The sequence below is a fragment of the Thunnus albacares genome, chromosome 4, assembly GCF_914725855.1.
Source record: "Thunnus albacares chromosome 4, fThuAlb1.1, whole genome shotgun sequence".
NCBI classification, from domain to species: domain Eukaryota; kingdom Metazoa; phylum Chordata; class Actinopteri; order Scombriformes; family Scombridae; genus Thunnus; species Thunnus albacares.
In genome coordinates this window covers 26486124-26499195 of record NC_058109.1, presented here as the reverse complement: position 1 = coordinate 26499195, position 13072 = coordinate 26486124, and the positions used below count along the sequence as shown (strand labels likewise).

At 38.3% G+C, this 13072-nt stretch overlaps 1 protein-coding gene across 2 annotated transcripts; it reads right to left on the bottom strand.

Moving 5' to 3' along the window:
• Positions 1–81: 81 nt before the first annotated feature.
• On the bottom strand, positions 82–13072 carry zgc:64106 (uncharacterized protein LOC393348 homolog). 2 transcript variants are annotated; one of them, XM_044348411.1, is made up of 7 exons: positions 12869–13072; positions 11167–11327; positions 5467–5706; positions 5079–5168; positions 4615–4803; positions 3980–4089; positions 82–520 (listed from the first exon to the last, which is right to left on the bottom strand). In XM_044348411.1, exons 2-7 carry the CDS (start codon positions 11321–11323, stop codon positions 341–343), a joined length of 966 nt encoding a protein of 321 aa, XP_044204346.1. In that variant the 5' UTR covers positions 11324–11327; positions 12869–13072; the 3' UTR covers positions 82–340. The 2 variants fall into 2 exon arrangements, with proteins under 2 accessions (XP_044204346.1, XP_044204345.1); XM_044348410.1 differs by lacking the exon at positions 12869–13072 and having other exon boundaries at positions 11167–11485.

Genomic DNA, 13072 nt, shown 5'->3' with positions numbered 1-13072 from the left:
GATTAACCTATACCTACCTAATCTTTGGCCTGTTATTAAAGAAGTATCCACATCAATGCAAGAAAGAGTGACAAAGCATAATTTACACATTTTAGGAAATGTTTATTTTATATACTGAACGGAAAATATTTAGCGGTCATAGTCAGGGAAACAGCTATTGAAAACATGTGTTTCATGCATTCTTTTGTGTTAAAAAATAAAAATGCATTCAGTTCCCCTGAAGATTTTAGACACAGCTCTTCACATAATGTCACAATTGTTCACTCAACAAAAGCTTTTGCAGTAAAAGGATGGAATTTGACCCCTTTTTTGTTATCACGCTTCCATTTCCACAGTTGTTTCACAGCTTTGACGTCAGTCTCTCACTGATCTCAAAGTCCTTGACCGCGAGGGCAGCATCTCGAGCTAAGGGGGCAGGTAGAACCATGGAGCAGTCGGAGTCAAAATACTTCCCAGTTATCCCCTCCGTTTCCTCTGCTACTGCACAGTAGATAGTGCTCACTGCCCCCTCTTCTGGCGACTGAGAGGGAGACAAAGATGGAGAGGAACTGTGAGAGTACAGTCAAATATATTACTGAAACATCTATGACCACCAATGCTGATAAATATGCGACCACAAGGTTTGTGTAATCTCTGCTCAGATTCATATCTAGTATAACCAGTTATTGAGCGTAGTCTTGCCCAGTAGACACACATCACAGATACTGAGCAGGCAGGAAGCAGGTTAAGTGTTAACTGTGTAGATCAAGAGTTTGAATACAGTTAAAATATTATTAAAGCTGCAAGCAGCGTTGAATGGGCCCTCGCACCTCCACACACGTCGGGCCACGACACAATTGAAGGGCTTCTGTCATGGGCATGTAGATGTCTTCAGACCTGGGCTGTTTTCAGACAGTGCAAGAAGGAGATAAACATCACTTCCTTTGTCCACTGTTTTGCTTGCTGCTGGGGCTGCTTTGCTGCAATTTTTTAAGGGGCACTATTTAGCGAGTTTGCATCACTGATGGAATATTGTCATGTAGACGTGTTCAGGCCAGGACTCTTATCAAACATGTAAAGTTTGGTGCAGACTGGAGCATGTACAATAAAGTTATCGCAACTTCCTCTGTCATGGAGAAGCATCAAATCTAAATGGTGTGAAGATGAGAATTTTCTGCAGGGTGAGACATGTCTGTCTTGCTCACACCTGTGGCATCAAAATTATGCCAGTTTTGGGCTCATTCACTTGAATTTCAATCAGTAAACAAAACTCTTGATGAGTTTGTGTGTAAAACAAATTAGTTTCCTAATTTTCATCAAGTTTATTTTTAGAAAAGTAAAGACTTTTAACCCACATGACCTGGTCAAAGTTTGATTGAAATGTGTACTGTCAGGTGTGTAGAGAAAATAAGTAACTGCAGCTGGACACAGAAAAATACTCATATATTTGAATGGAGAGTGTGAGTGAACCGCTAGGTGCTTGGGCCCTAATAAAGGAAAAACTGCAGTACAGAGCTACAAATTTTAGTTTTGATTTTATTTTTCTGCAGCACTTTATCACTAAACTGTCACCCTCACTCAATGAGCTCCATTCAACCCCCACACCCATCCCCCCCCTCCTATTCTCTCTCTCTCCCTCTCAGTTGGAGAGGAGAATGTCACTCTTCTTGTGAAATATCCTCATAAATCCCATGACTTTGGCCAAATCCTACATTAAAAATCACATTGTTGTGTAGGAAATTTAGTCGCAAATCTATTGATACAGGTTTCAAAGTGGTCAGACTTATAGTTTAGACATCAGAACCATTTGTTTGACACAAAGTCCATGCCTAGAGATTGCCTCCCCATTGGTTTACATTGTAAGGTGTGATGTGGCACTACAACTTTCAGGACTTACAATATCTGAACCGTTCGAGTTATTATAAAGTTTTTAACAACTTTTGTTCAGCACAGTGTCATAAGTCATGTATTCAAGTTTGAAGCTGATACCATTAACGCCCTAGGAGGAGATAGCGTTTCTTGGGGGTCCAAAATTGGCGCAAAGTCATACTTTGATGGGCATATTGCGGACTTCCTGTTGGATTTAGGTCAGGGGTGTCAGCGTATGATTTGTAGGTCTTGATGAGACGAATAATTGAGTTTTGGTTCGATCTCTCTACAACATTCCTATGGACCGTGGCAGCCATATTAGATACATAGGTGGCGTTCTTGGGCACGTTTTGGCACTTTGGCGGTTAATTTTTACATTTTATCCAATTTTTCACCAGAACTGATGTGCGTGCCAAATTTGGTGAGTTTTTGCACATGTTTAGGGGGTCAAATTTAGGGTTGAAGTGGTGGAATAATAAAGAAGAAAGAAACAAACAAACACACAAAATACAATAGGGTCTTTGCCCCTTTGGCGCTCAGGCCCTGAATATTAAACAGAAACACTCCAGTAAAAGATCCCAAATGTGAAGCTCATGAAGCAATGATGAAGCAACCAGGCATTTTCTCAACCAGCTTCTCACAATGCGTGATGGGATCCACATGAATACACTATTGTCTTAGAACAGTTTGGGTTATTTCACATGAAGAAGGTACTTTCATGCATCAATCAGGATTTAGAAATATTTGAATTTGACAGTTGTGAGGCTGTTTGATCTGTCAATCAAATCTAATCAAATCACACCCACACAGTCCTACAGAGGCCAATCAGCAATAGCTATAAATATTTATCTATAAAATGCAATGCATTGCATTGTGGGATTGTCAGCAGAAAGTAGAGTCCATGTTGTCCAGAGATACAGTGCACTAGGCTATATAGTGAACAGGGAGTGATATGGGAATTTATAATTTACGATGACAGTCCGCACTTCATCTTTAACATATTTAATTTTAAATCCCACATCCTGGAGTAGATAGAGCCAAAAACAAAACCAACAACAACAACACCAACAGTTGTAATTGCTTGTTCCTCATATCTTGTGCTGACTGTTGTGCTGCATCTGGTTTACTGAGAATCAAAGACTTCTTTGAAGAAAAAAGAATTCCTGGAACAGTGATTACTTGCACCAGGTTTTAAATTTAGTTCATTGTATGAGGCCTCTACCATGAAACATGTGGTAACATTTGTTTGTCTTGGGTTTTGGCACAATTAGTTTTCATTGTGCACAGTGAGTGTTCTAGCAGTCAAAGCTATTCATTAAAACAACATACTGCAGACAGTTAGACACTATGTTACATAAGACACTGATCCATGCATTCTTCTTTTAATCAAGGTTTGGGCTAAATTACATATTTTTTCATTCTTATCAGCTGTAGTTTATCATTTCAAGGTCACAGAGGTTCCATCTGCATTAGCAGTAAGATTTTTAAGATTTGTCCTTTATATTGAGTTTTAAACAATCTGAAAGCAACACAAGTATTCAAACAGCCTAAATTTATGTTTATATATATTTATATATCTATTTATATGTGTGTTGTCACTATGAGCACGAGTGTCTGTGAGTATACATACACTATTATGTGCATGTATGTTTCAATTCTTTGCTCTGTATTACAGGCAATATATTAATGCTCTAAGTTGTTTTCAGATATGATTTAGAACATTAATATATTGCCTGTAATACAGGTCAACTCTCTCGCTGGGGCCACATGCTTTTACTTAAGTGTGTTTCAGAATAATAAAATTCATCTGATAGTCACGGAGGGTTTCTAGCTTTCCCAGTTGAGGAAATTGCAGATTTCAATCTCGTCTCTCTCTTGGTTCTGGCTTCTTAAGAAACCGGGCCTCTGTCACACTAAGCATGCTCAGATCAGCATAATGGGTACCTTAAGAAAAATTTGCAATAATGATTCTGCTAAACCAGTCTCTCAGTTTGCAGTGTATACTCAGGGAGCTGGGTGAGAGTGGATTTATAAAACAGAACAACACATTCAGCATGGACAGTAGAAAAGCTGAAGGCAATGAGTGTGGATACATTATGGGTAAAGCAATAAAATACAACAATTTACTCACCTTGAAAAAGAAAAATCCAATTAAGTTGAAGAGAAAACGAATCATGAAATGATAGTGTCTCATTACTTCTGTTGTGACAATACCAGGATGCACAGAGTTTGCAGTGACTCCTGTACAGACACATACAAAGACACACATATATTCAGAACACAGAGAGAAAGAGAGAGTGACAGAGAGAGGTAAAGAGAAACTGTAAGTAAGGGCAGTTAGCAACTCAGCAACAAGTCTTTGAATGCAGATTTATTCTCTAGATTGTTATTTATGGTCTTTTGACTCAGCTGGGAAAAAGCTAGCATGCCGACATCTGTGTTCTTTATGGAGATTAAAACTCAAAAGGACAGACAGAAGACATAAATGTTTATTTTGCTTTCATTTCTCAGAAGAACATGCTGTTTATCTGTTTTGTCCAATAGAATATACATGAGGCGTGATGAAACCCACATGAACTTCGCTGAGCTGGATTTACATAAACAAACTTATGCTTGCAAACAAAACCTGTTTTATGAGCAGTGTTTGACACAGATGTTGTTGTTGTTCTAACAGTCAGCATATAAAATAACTCCTCATTCAACAGAAAGACCATACATTAGCTATACTAGTGTATGATAATCATAATCATCTTCATTTAAGCATACCTGTGCCCTGCAGCCTGCGTGCTAGCTCATTGGTGCAGATGATATTGTGCAGTTTAGTGTGGTTGTAGACTTCATCCATGTGATAACTGAGGTTCTCCCCATGAAAATGAGAAAAATCCACTTTACCCCTCTTGTGGTTGACTGAGCTAAGGGTGACAATACGTGCCGGAGCTGATCGCTTCAACAGGTCTGCAATAAAAGACATGCAGAAGAGAATATTAAGAATATTAAGCTTGTCATGGAACAGATAGAGCATTGTGTAATTCCCTTTTTGGGACATTTTTGCCTTTTTGTGATAGCTGACAGCGTAATAATAAATAGGAAATCTTAGGGGGAGAGGGCTATGACACACAACAAAGATCTCATTGTGGTTACGTAGTATGCACGTTAACCTTTAGACTGCTCTGTAATCAACATTTAACACAATATAGCTGCTGTATTAAAAATAGACCACATAGTCTTACCCAGCAGCAGATTAGTGAGGAGAAATGGTCCCAGATGATTGGTGGCAAAAGAAGCTTCAAACCCATCTTTGGTTATCTGCCGGGGTAAACCTAATAGAAGAGTTAAAAAAAATGTGTTACGCAAGTTAGATAGTACAGACACGTTTGTGCCTCTATACTCCTTATCACTCTGAAGGACATTACGTTGACTTATTAACTTTTATCACTGGACTTGAAGGCCAATATGGAGGCTGAACTTGGCAACTGTTTTGGAACTGTGCCTGTGTCATCCAGTAAACGGCAAAATTCAGTTAACTCTTGTTGACTCTTGTGTTCTCCAAACATACAAAACTGCAGAGTGCATGCTCAAAAGAAATTAATTTATTCCTGCTGTGGGTGCATGTTTCACCTGATACTCCAGCATTGTTGACGAGGATGTGAAGAGCTTTCTCCTCCTTAAGAATCCTCTCAGCAAATTCCCTGACGGAGTCCAAAGACGAAAGGTCCACCAGATGCAAGTGGACATCAGAGTTTCCTGTTTTCTTCCGGATTTCTTCAAGAGCTGCTGTCCCCCGGGACTCACTTCGACAGGCCAGGATAACACGGGCCCCACGACGTGCAAAGTCTAGAGCAATGAACTTCCCGATCCCTAGCAGGAGTGGAAGACAGCAAAAATGAATCTGCACTAGCTGATAACAAAATTGTCCATAAAGCAGATAGTAATCAACAAGTGACTTTTTGAAGTGGGAATAATACAAATCGTTGAAGAGAGCAAATGATGACATACTGAATATTTGAACTGGGTGTGCTACAGGAAATGTAGGAAATGACCAGCTAATCCTGTTCAAGCATTAATGTCCAAGCTTTAAAATCTCAGTCCTGTCTCTGTGGAATTTGCATGTTCTCCATGTATTTGTGAGGGGTTGTTTCTTTCCAGAGACATGCAGCTCTAGCAAGTCATCCGCTTAATACAGTCATTTACAACATGGTATGTAAAGCCTTTGAAAAAAGCTCATGATAAAAAGATATATGAGTAATCTTTCCTTCAAATCCAAGGCCTTCTGAAACAGTGATGCCCATAGGCACCTGAGCAATGGAGTGGAAGTGGAGCAAATGCATCCCCATTATTCAATTAGGGGGAGCAAAGTTATGGTTTTGCTACCCCACTTTTTGTCTTTTTAAAAATAAACTTATCATCATACAGTCCCCACATTCATGTCATTATATTTAAGCAGCCCATATCAATGATCATTTTTTCTATTTTCAGCAACGAACAAAAACAAGTAATCATGTTCAACAGTCAAATGTTCAGCGGTGGAAAGTAACTTCTTTAGACTTATACTTTAGTTTCAGTTTTAGTCAGACTTCGGATGTACTTATTTTTAAATATGATGAAGCATCACTCTGTGTAATGATCTCTCATCCAGCTGCTCTGCGCTGTGCTCTCATTATTATGATTATTCTCTTATTTTCTCATAAAGGCTAAATAAGAGCTTCAAGTTTATGCTAAGGGGCAGTGAGGCTTAGTCCTCAACTAAAATGGTCCTTATAAGTACAAAAATCACCTTCTGAGTTGTGCATTAAAATAGTCCTTGATATGAGATAATGTAGGTTAAAATAATCTGCTTTTGAAGTTATAATTATTCATTCCTGTATAACATTAAAATTACAATAGCTACCACTAGAACCTGTGTGTGGGATTGGAAGTAGATAGTTGTTGTGAGGCCATTTCATTCATCCAAATTCTTTGTACTTTGTTGCAATTGTTAGAATTTGAAGATGCCTTGTGAGTATTGAGAACAGTAGCCCTCAGGTTTAACATTGTTTAACCAGGTTTCATTATACAGATCATATTTGAAGATGTCCTAGTAGCCTGCAAACCTACTGACATTTTAGGCTAAATAATGATTTTATAAATATAATTTCAAATTTGAAATAGCCATCCTCTAATAATCACTTCCTGTCCTCATCCACCCAATTATAAACTGTTCTTGATGTATTCTTGGTTTTCATAGCATCCTCAATCTAACTAATCTAGACTAGAGGAGGTGGCTGTTTCTTAACTTAATCCAAGAGGTTGGGTGGTGTAGAAATGCAGGAAACTTGTTTTAAATTACATTTTCTGAGGGGAGGACCCCTGGGTTGGCTGGGTCATGAGAAGCTTCTCCAAATTTTCCAAAACAGAGGAGGAGTGAAGGGACAGAAGATAAAGAACATCCTGGCAATAAAAGATGCGGGTAGTGAAAATGCAATTGTTATCCTTCAGCTTTATTGGGGAGGTTATTTGAAGATTTTATTGTACCTAGATAGATGTTCATTTAAACATATTTGATCAATATTAAGATATAAATTCAATTGTCCTTATTTGCACAAGTATACAACAATACTGCAATCATGTGCTTAATCATTGATCTACACACATCAAAAACACTGCTCTTCCACAACCTGTTTTACTCCCTGTTCTACCGTTGCACCCATACTGGACTAAATATTCTCTTGCTTTATGGCCTGTGTTTTAGTGTGACAACATCAACATCAGGAGGGAGTGTATCCTCAAAAGCCTTGTTGTCTACCTCAATGAGGATCCATACTCTCTCTTCAAGGAGTACCTTGTAAGTTTGTGTTTTCTGTGTAGTGCAGAGCAGTGCTCCCAGTTACTTCCCTCAGTAGCACACTATTATGGAATAGGATGAGCTACAATATTAATGAATGTGTAGATATCTATTAGTGATGTTAAGCATTGTATGTAACATGAATGTTGTGTTTTTCTGTTTTTTAGCCCTCTGTTGCTGAGGATGGACACTACAGTTATGGGCATTTACACATTCCGAAGAAATGAGTTTGGTGAGCCCAACGACGTGGGGGTTGTCATTGAAGGTGTGAAAGTCCTCTCCAATGTGGAAAATGTCATACTGGCTTTCATCTTACTGTTTGGGCTAATCTATGCTCTCGATCTCAGTTACCCAGACAACCTGAAATACACATCTGAGTTTGTGCAGAAAATCCTTATGAATCTGGATGGACACAAGGTTAACACCAAAATACAGCAACTGAAAATCACGCTGTTCAAGTAAAAGGAGACACAGGTGACAAATGACAGTGGGACTGGGAATTTGTACTGAACAAGAGTCTGCACTGAACCAAACCTGGTCTGAATGGTTGATAATTGTCATTGTCAAGTAAAAACCACCTATCTTTGAAAGTTTGAAAGTTTCATGAGGAAAGTATAACAGTCAGCTTTGTGGCAATGATATTTTTCAGATGATTCAGTGGCATTGTAATTTTTTTGTTTGGATTAACAACTTTGAGAATTTCCTAAGTCTTAAAACAACACACCCTCTTTCAGTTTCACACTAATTTTGGAGATGTGGTATTAGTTGGACAGTGAGCCAGCGGGAGTGGGGTATTCTGTAATTGCTCCCCCTTGGTGTTTTGCTGCCTGGAGCAGTTGTCTAAACTTGTTATCCTGTTCAGTTTTTATTGCTTTTGAATAAAAGCACCTCAACAGGTATAGTCTCATGTGTTTCCAAAGGGGTGAGGGGTTAATTTCACTAATTTTAATTCCAATTAATTATACATTTGAGTTGAACAAACACAAATCATTTTAACTACTTTAATGTAGTTATTTTATTTAAGCTCTATTTGACACAAATGAGTAGAACTAACTTGATTAAAGTATATTACATAGATGTTTTTAGTTTGAGTTGGACCAACAGGAGAAAAGCAAGTTGGCCAAACTCAAATACATTATAATGCAGAGATGTACATATATTTATTGGATGGAAATTCTGCCCACAATTGAATTGAGTTCCAGATCCAAATGAGTGCTTTAACAGTCCTCTACACCTCGTGTCCCACATAAAACATGAAGCTTTTATTGGAGTTTACTGACAAAGTTTTCTGTATGATGCATACGTGTACATTTTTCAATGATCTAGCTATATTCTACTATCACCTTAATATCAAAACTAGTCATAGAGGAGATAATAATCTAAATCCTTGGAACAGCAAGGAATTTGCTTTGTTTTAATTAAGAACCAATTCATGGTTAACGCCAAATTCTTCCGAGGGCAAATTTTTGTTAAAAAGAAATAAGAAAGATAGAAAAGAAACATTAGACACACAGCAGTCTGCAGTGCTGTCTGCTGCAGTGTTTTTGTTTTTTGACACCATTACTGTCTGATAAATAGCTCTGAAATAAGTTACAGGCATCGCTATTGAAGCTGAAGATAATGTTTGTAGTAAGTAAAAGATGATCAGCTGTATCAAAAGCTTTTCTTAATTGCGAAAATATGGAGGCAGGGTGTTTCTCATTGGCTGGTTTCTCATTTAAAACTAAGATAACAGATTCAGGTTGATGTGAACCATGCAAACTCCTCATTTGCTGCTTTTATGCAGAAGGACCACATGAGTGCATTTCCAACAACACTGTGGATTATGCATGAACGATTAGATATGCAATACATGTTAAATATACAGTGCTGTGCAAAAGTTTTAGGCACTAAAAGTAAAGTTAGAATGCTATGAATTGTTTTAATTTATCAATTAACTTCTTACAAAGTTGAGTAAACAGCAGAAACCTAAATGAAATCAATATTTGCTATGAGCAGCTTTGCCTTTAAAACAGCAGCAGTTCTCTTTGATTCACTTTAGCACAGTTTTTCAGGGTAACTTGCAGGTAGGTTGTTGTAACCATCCTGGAGAAAGAATGTTCTTCTGTGGATTTATTATTTAGGCCATCTCAGGTGCTTCTTCATGTAGTCCCAGATTGACTCCATGATGTTGAGATCAGGGCTCTGTGGGGGCTGTACCATACCATCTGATGCAGGACTCATCATTCTTCTTGTGGCTGATAATAGTTCTTTATGACTCTAGCTGTATGCTTGGGGTCGTTGTCATGTCATAAATAAATTTGAGACCGATCAGACACCTCCCTGATGGTATTGCATAATGGATAAGAATCTAAACATCTAGGGTGCCTAAAACTTTTGCACACTATGGAGTGATTAGTGCAGATAGACATGTAGAAAGGATCCAAGTTGTCCTCATCTTTAAACTTTCCAACAAAACAGAAAGCCACAGTTCGCTGAATGCATGACTTATAATTGCAATTTCCTACTTAATGCCAAACAGCAGATACATTCATACGTTAAAGACAAAGACGTGGTTTTTTAGTGTAGTCAGATTTAAGAGGAATTTGTGAGTAAGTCCATCAGCATTCTGCCAGGGCAGTGCTGACCTCCGCTGGGCATTTCTGCACCCCTGTTCAAACAGATTAAATCTACAAACAGCTATGTCACAATCACTGATATCATATCAGATCTTGGTACAAAGAGTCACAAAACATACAGCCAATTTGGGTTGTTCAAATAAAGAGCCCTGGGTCATTCTAGGTTGATGTGATTGTGGATTGTCCAGAGGAATTGTCCAGAGATAAAGACTTAAGCAGCAGAGATAATGGTACAGAGAAGAATTGATTGAAAACATAGCAGAGCTTTTTGGGCACTGAGTAACATGTTATCATTCACAACAGATGGGATAAGTCAAGCAGGGTGAACAACACTAACACAGTGAGAAAAAAACATTAGAAACCAAGCCCTCTTTTCATTATGAAAAGACATAACATTATCAGGATTATTTTAAAGTAGAGTTAAAGTTTTTTGTCATCGTAAAGTTTCACTTGTAACACAAAAGTTAACTTAACTCCAATATGTGTTTAACAAATACATTTTTAATACATGTTATCATGACTTCATCATTAGAGCTTTAAGACTGTTTCATGGTCACAAATGGCATTTCCTGTAAAATCCATGTGGTATTATTAATGAAACTTGTGAACCAGAACTTCAAAAGTGGATAAATAGAATTTGCACCCATGGGTCATAAGTTTGTTCACCCTTGTTGCAATAGCAGTATTCCCACTATAATCCAGTATAGACAGATGGTTAGTTGATCTCATATGGTATTCCTCTGATTTGTGTGTGTGTGGGATTAAGTAAAATATTTACTTAAAAGTTTATTTATTAGTACGGTACAGCAAAATCAATACACCATGGCTCGCAGCCGTGCATTATCAGCCTGGACATGGGAATGAACCAGTGACACTAACCTGTGTTGGCTCCTGTCACTATAGCGGTCTTCCCTTTCAGCTGCACCGTACAGGCTTGCGGGTCCCAACTCCCTCTCCTCTGGGTGCGCACAACCAACGCCAGCAGCGCGGTGGAAACTGCCCACAGCGGGTGATAAAGTATATCCAACCAAGCCATCTCACTGCCAGAAAGAAACGAAAAGAGAGAGCCGCTGGCCAGTGCGCGACAACTTCTTATACGTCGGAAGGGAGGGGGGTTGTGATTTTCAATACTTCCCTCATGAGAGCGTCCGGTCTTAATTATCTTCACATTGTTATATAAACTCTGAACGTCGTGAGGGTATAAAGTACAGATTACTGCAATTCATGAGTTAGATTCTGTTTTGACAGCGCATGTCCCATTACTGGAGAGATAAATACTGGGTTAAAGTTTAAGCCGAATTTAGAGACGCCAGCCAAGTGCCACGTAAATTATCTTGTTTATCCAAATGTCAGAGTCAAATCAAAGTTACTATTTCTGTCGAGTTTGGCATTACTTGAGGTTTTGTAGGCAGCTACTGCAATATGGATGTTTCTCCGGGCATTTTTAAGTCCCAGCAGTGAAATTTGGGATTTATGTTAAAATATAGGCTATATAATGCGTTGCTTGATAAATATATACAGCGTTATTACAAATCTTGATATAAAAAATAATAACTAAATAATGTGATTGAATAAAATTTATGAAATGTGTCATGGGTCCAAACATCACTTTCAGAGAGAGACATATTCAAGGTGAGTTATATATTATATTGCAAATACTGTCTATTGTAAATTTAACATAAACATGTCATTTTTGCAACCATATGTGACCTGCCTAACTGGACGGTAAGGCTAATCCCACCTTAATCCGGGCTAGCCCCAAAACCACCTACTCTATACAGGTCAACACACAGATAGGGTGATGTCAGGTAATTTGGGACATCAGGTATAATGGGACATATAAGCTTTGAGGCACTCTGCTCTTTAAATATTAGCAGCCAATCACTGAAAAGGTCATTGAATTGTTGCTACAATACTACTTAACATAAAACAATCATTTTGATTTGTCTGTGGTACCCAGGAAGTGTGTGGCAAAACCTTCAAGGTCATCAGGTCAGGCAAATCGCTCAGTAAGTGCTGTGACATACTGAATTGTACTTTTGCATAATAAGGGTGCTAAACCAATAACAGACTATTTAACAATTTGCAGAACTGCATTATGATGAAATGTTTTAGGAAGTCTTTTAATTATAATAGACATATTTGCCAAATACACATTGTTTATTTGTGAATAAGCATTTGAAGCACCGTCCCATTTTATCAAACAGCGTTTCGTAAAATGGGACAAGAATTTCAGCTAAATTGGGACAGTTGTGTGAGTGTTAATATTTGCAATAAGATTGTGATTTAATCAATTTTATAGGCTTTTTCTTGTATTATTTTGACCATGTCACACATTTTGCCTCACACATATACACAACACGCTAAGCTAATGTACATTAGCCTAGGCTAAAGTGTGTACATTAGCCTAGGCTAATGTACACACATTAGGCTAATGTACACACATTAGCCTAGGCCATGTCACACATTTTGCCTCGCACAGATACACAACACGCTAAGCTAATGTACATTAGCCTAGGCTAATCTACATCCTGGTTCAACAATTTCATGAAATGTCACAAAGAACTGAAGATCAAAAAACCTGAAGCACTGTCTGCAGCAAGGGCTGCGGGCCTGAACCCAGTGGTGGTGGGAAAATGGTTTGAGGAGTATGAAGCCCTGCTCACAGAACTAAACATCATGGATGTTCCCTCACATCTGTGGAACTGCGACGAATCAGGACTACAAGACCAGTTCTGCTCCACACGGGTAGTTGGGGAAGTGGGGAAACAGTGTGTGGAAATAA

Coding starts and splice junctions, on each gene's coding strand:
- zgc:64106 (XM_044348411.1), bottom strand. CDS start 11,323: ATGGCTTGGTTGGATATACTTTATCACCCGCTGTGGGCAGTTTCCACC. Junction 5,707..11,166: donor AGTGACAGGAGCCAACACAG/GTTAGTGTCACT, acceptor CACTCCTGCTAG/GGATCGGGAAGTTCATTGCT. Junction 5,169..5,466: donor CAACAATGCTGGAGTATCAG/GTGAAACATGCA, acceptor CTCTTCTATTAG/GTTTACCCCGGCAGATAACC.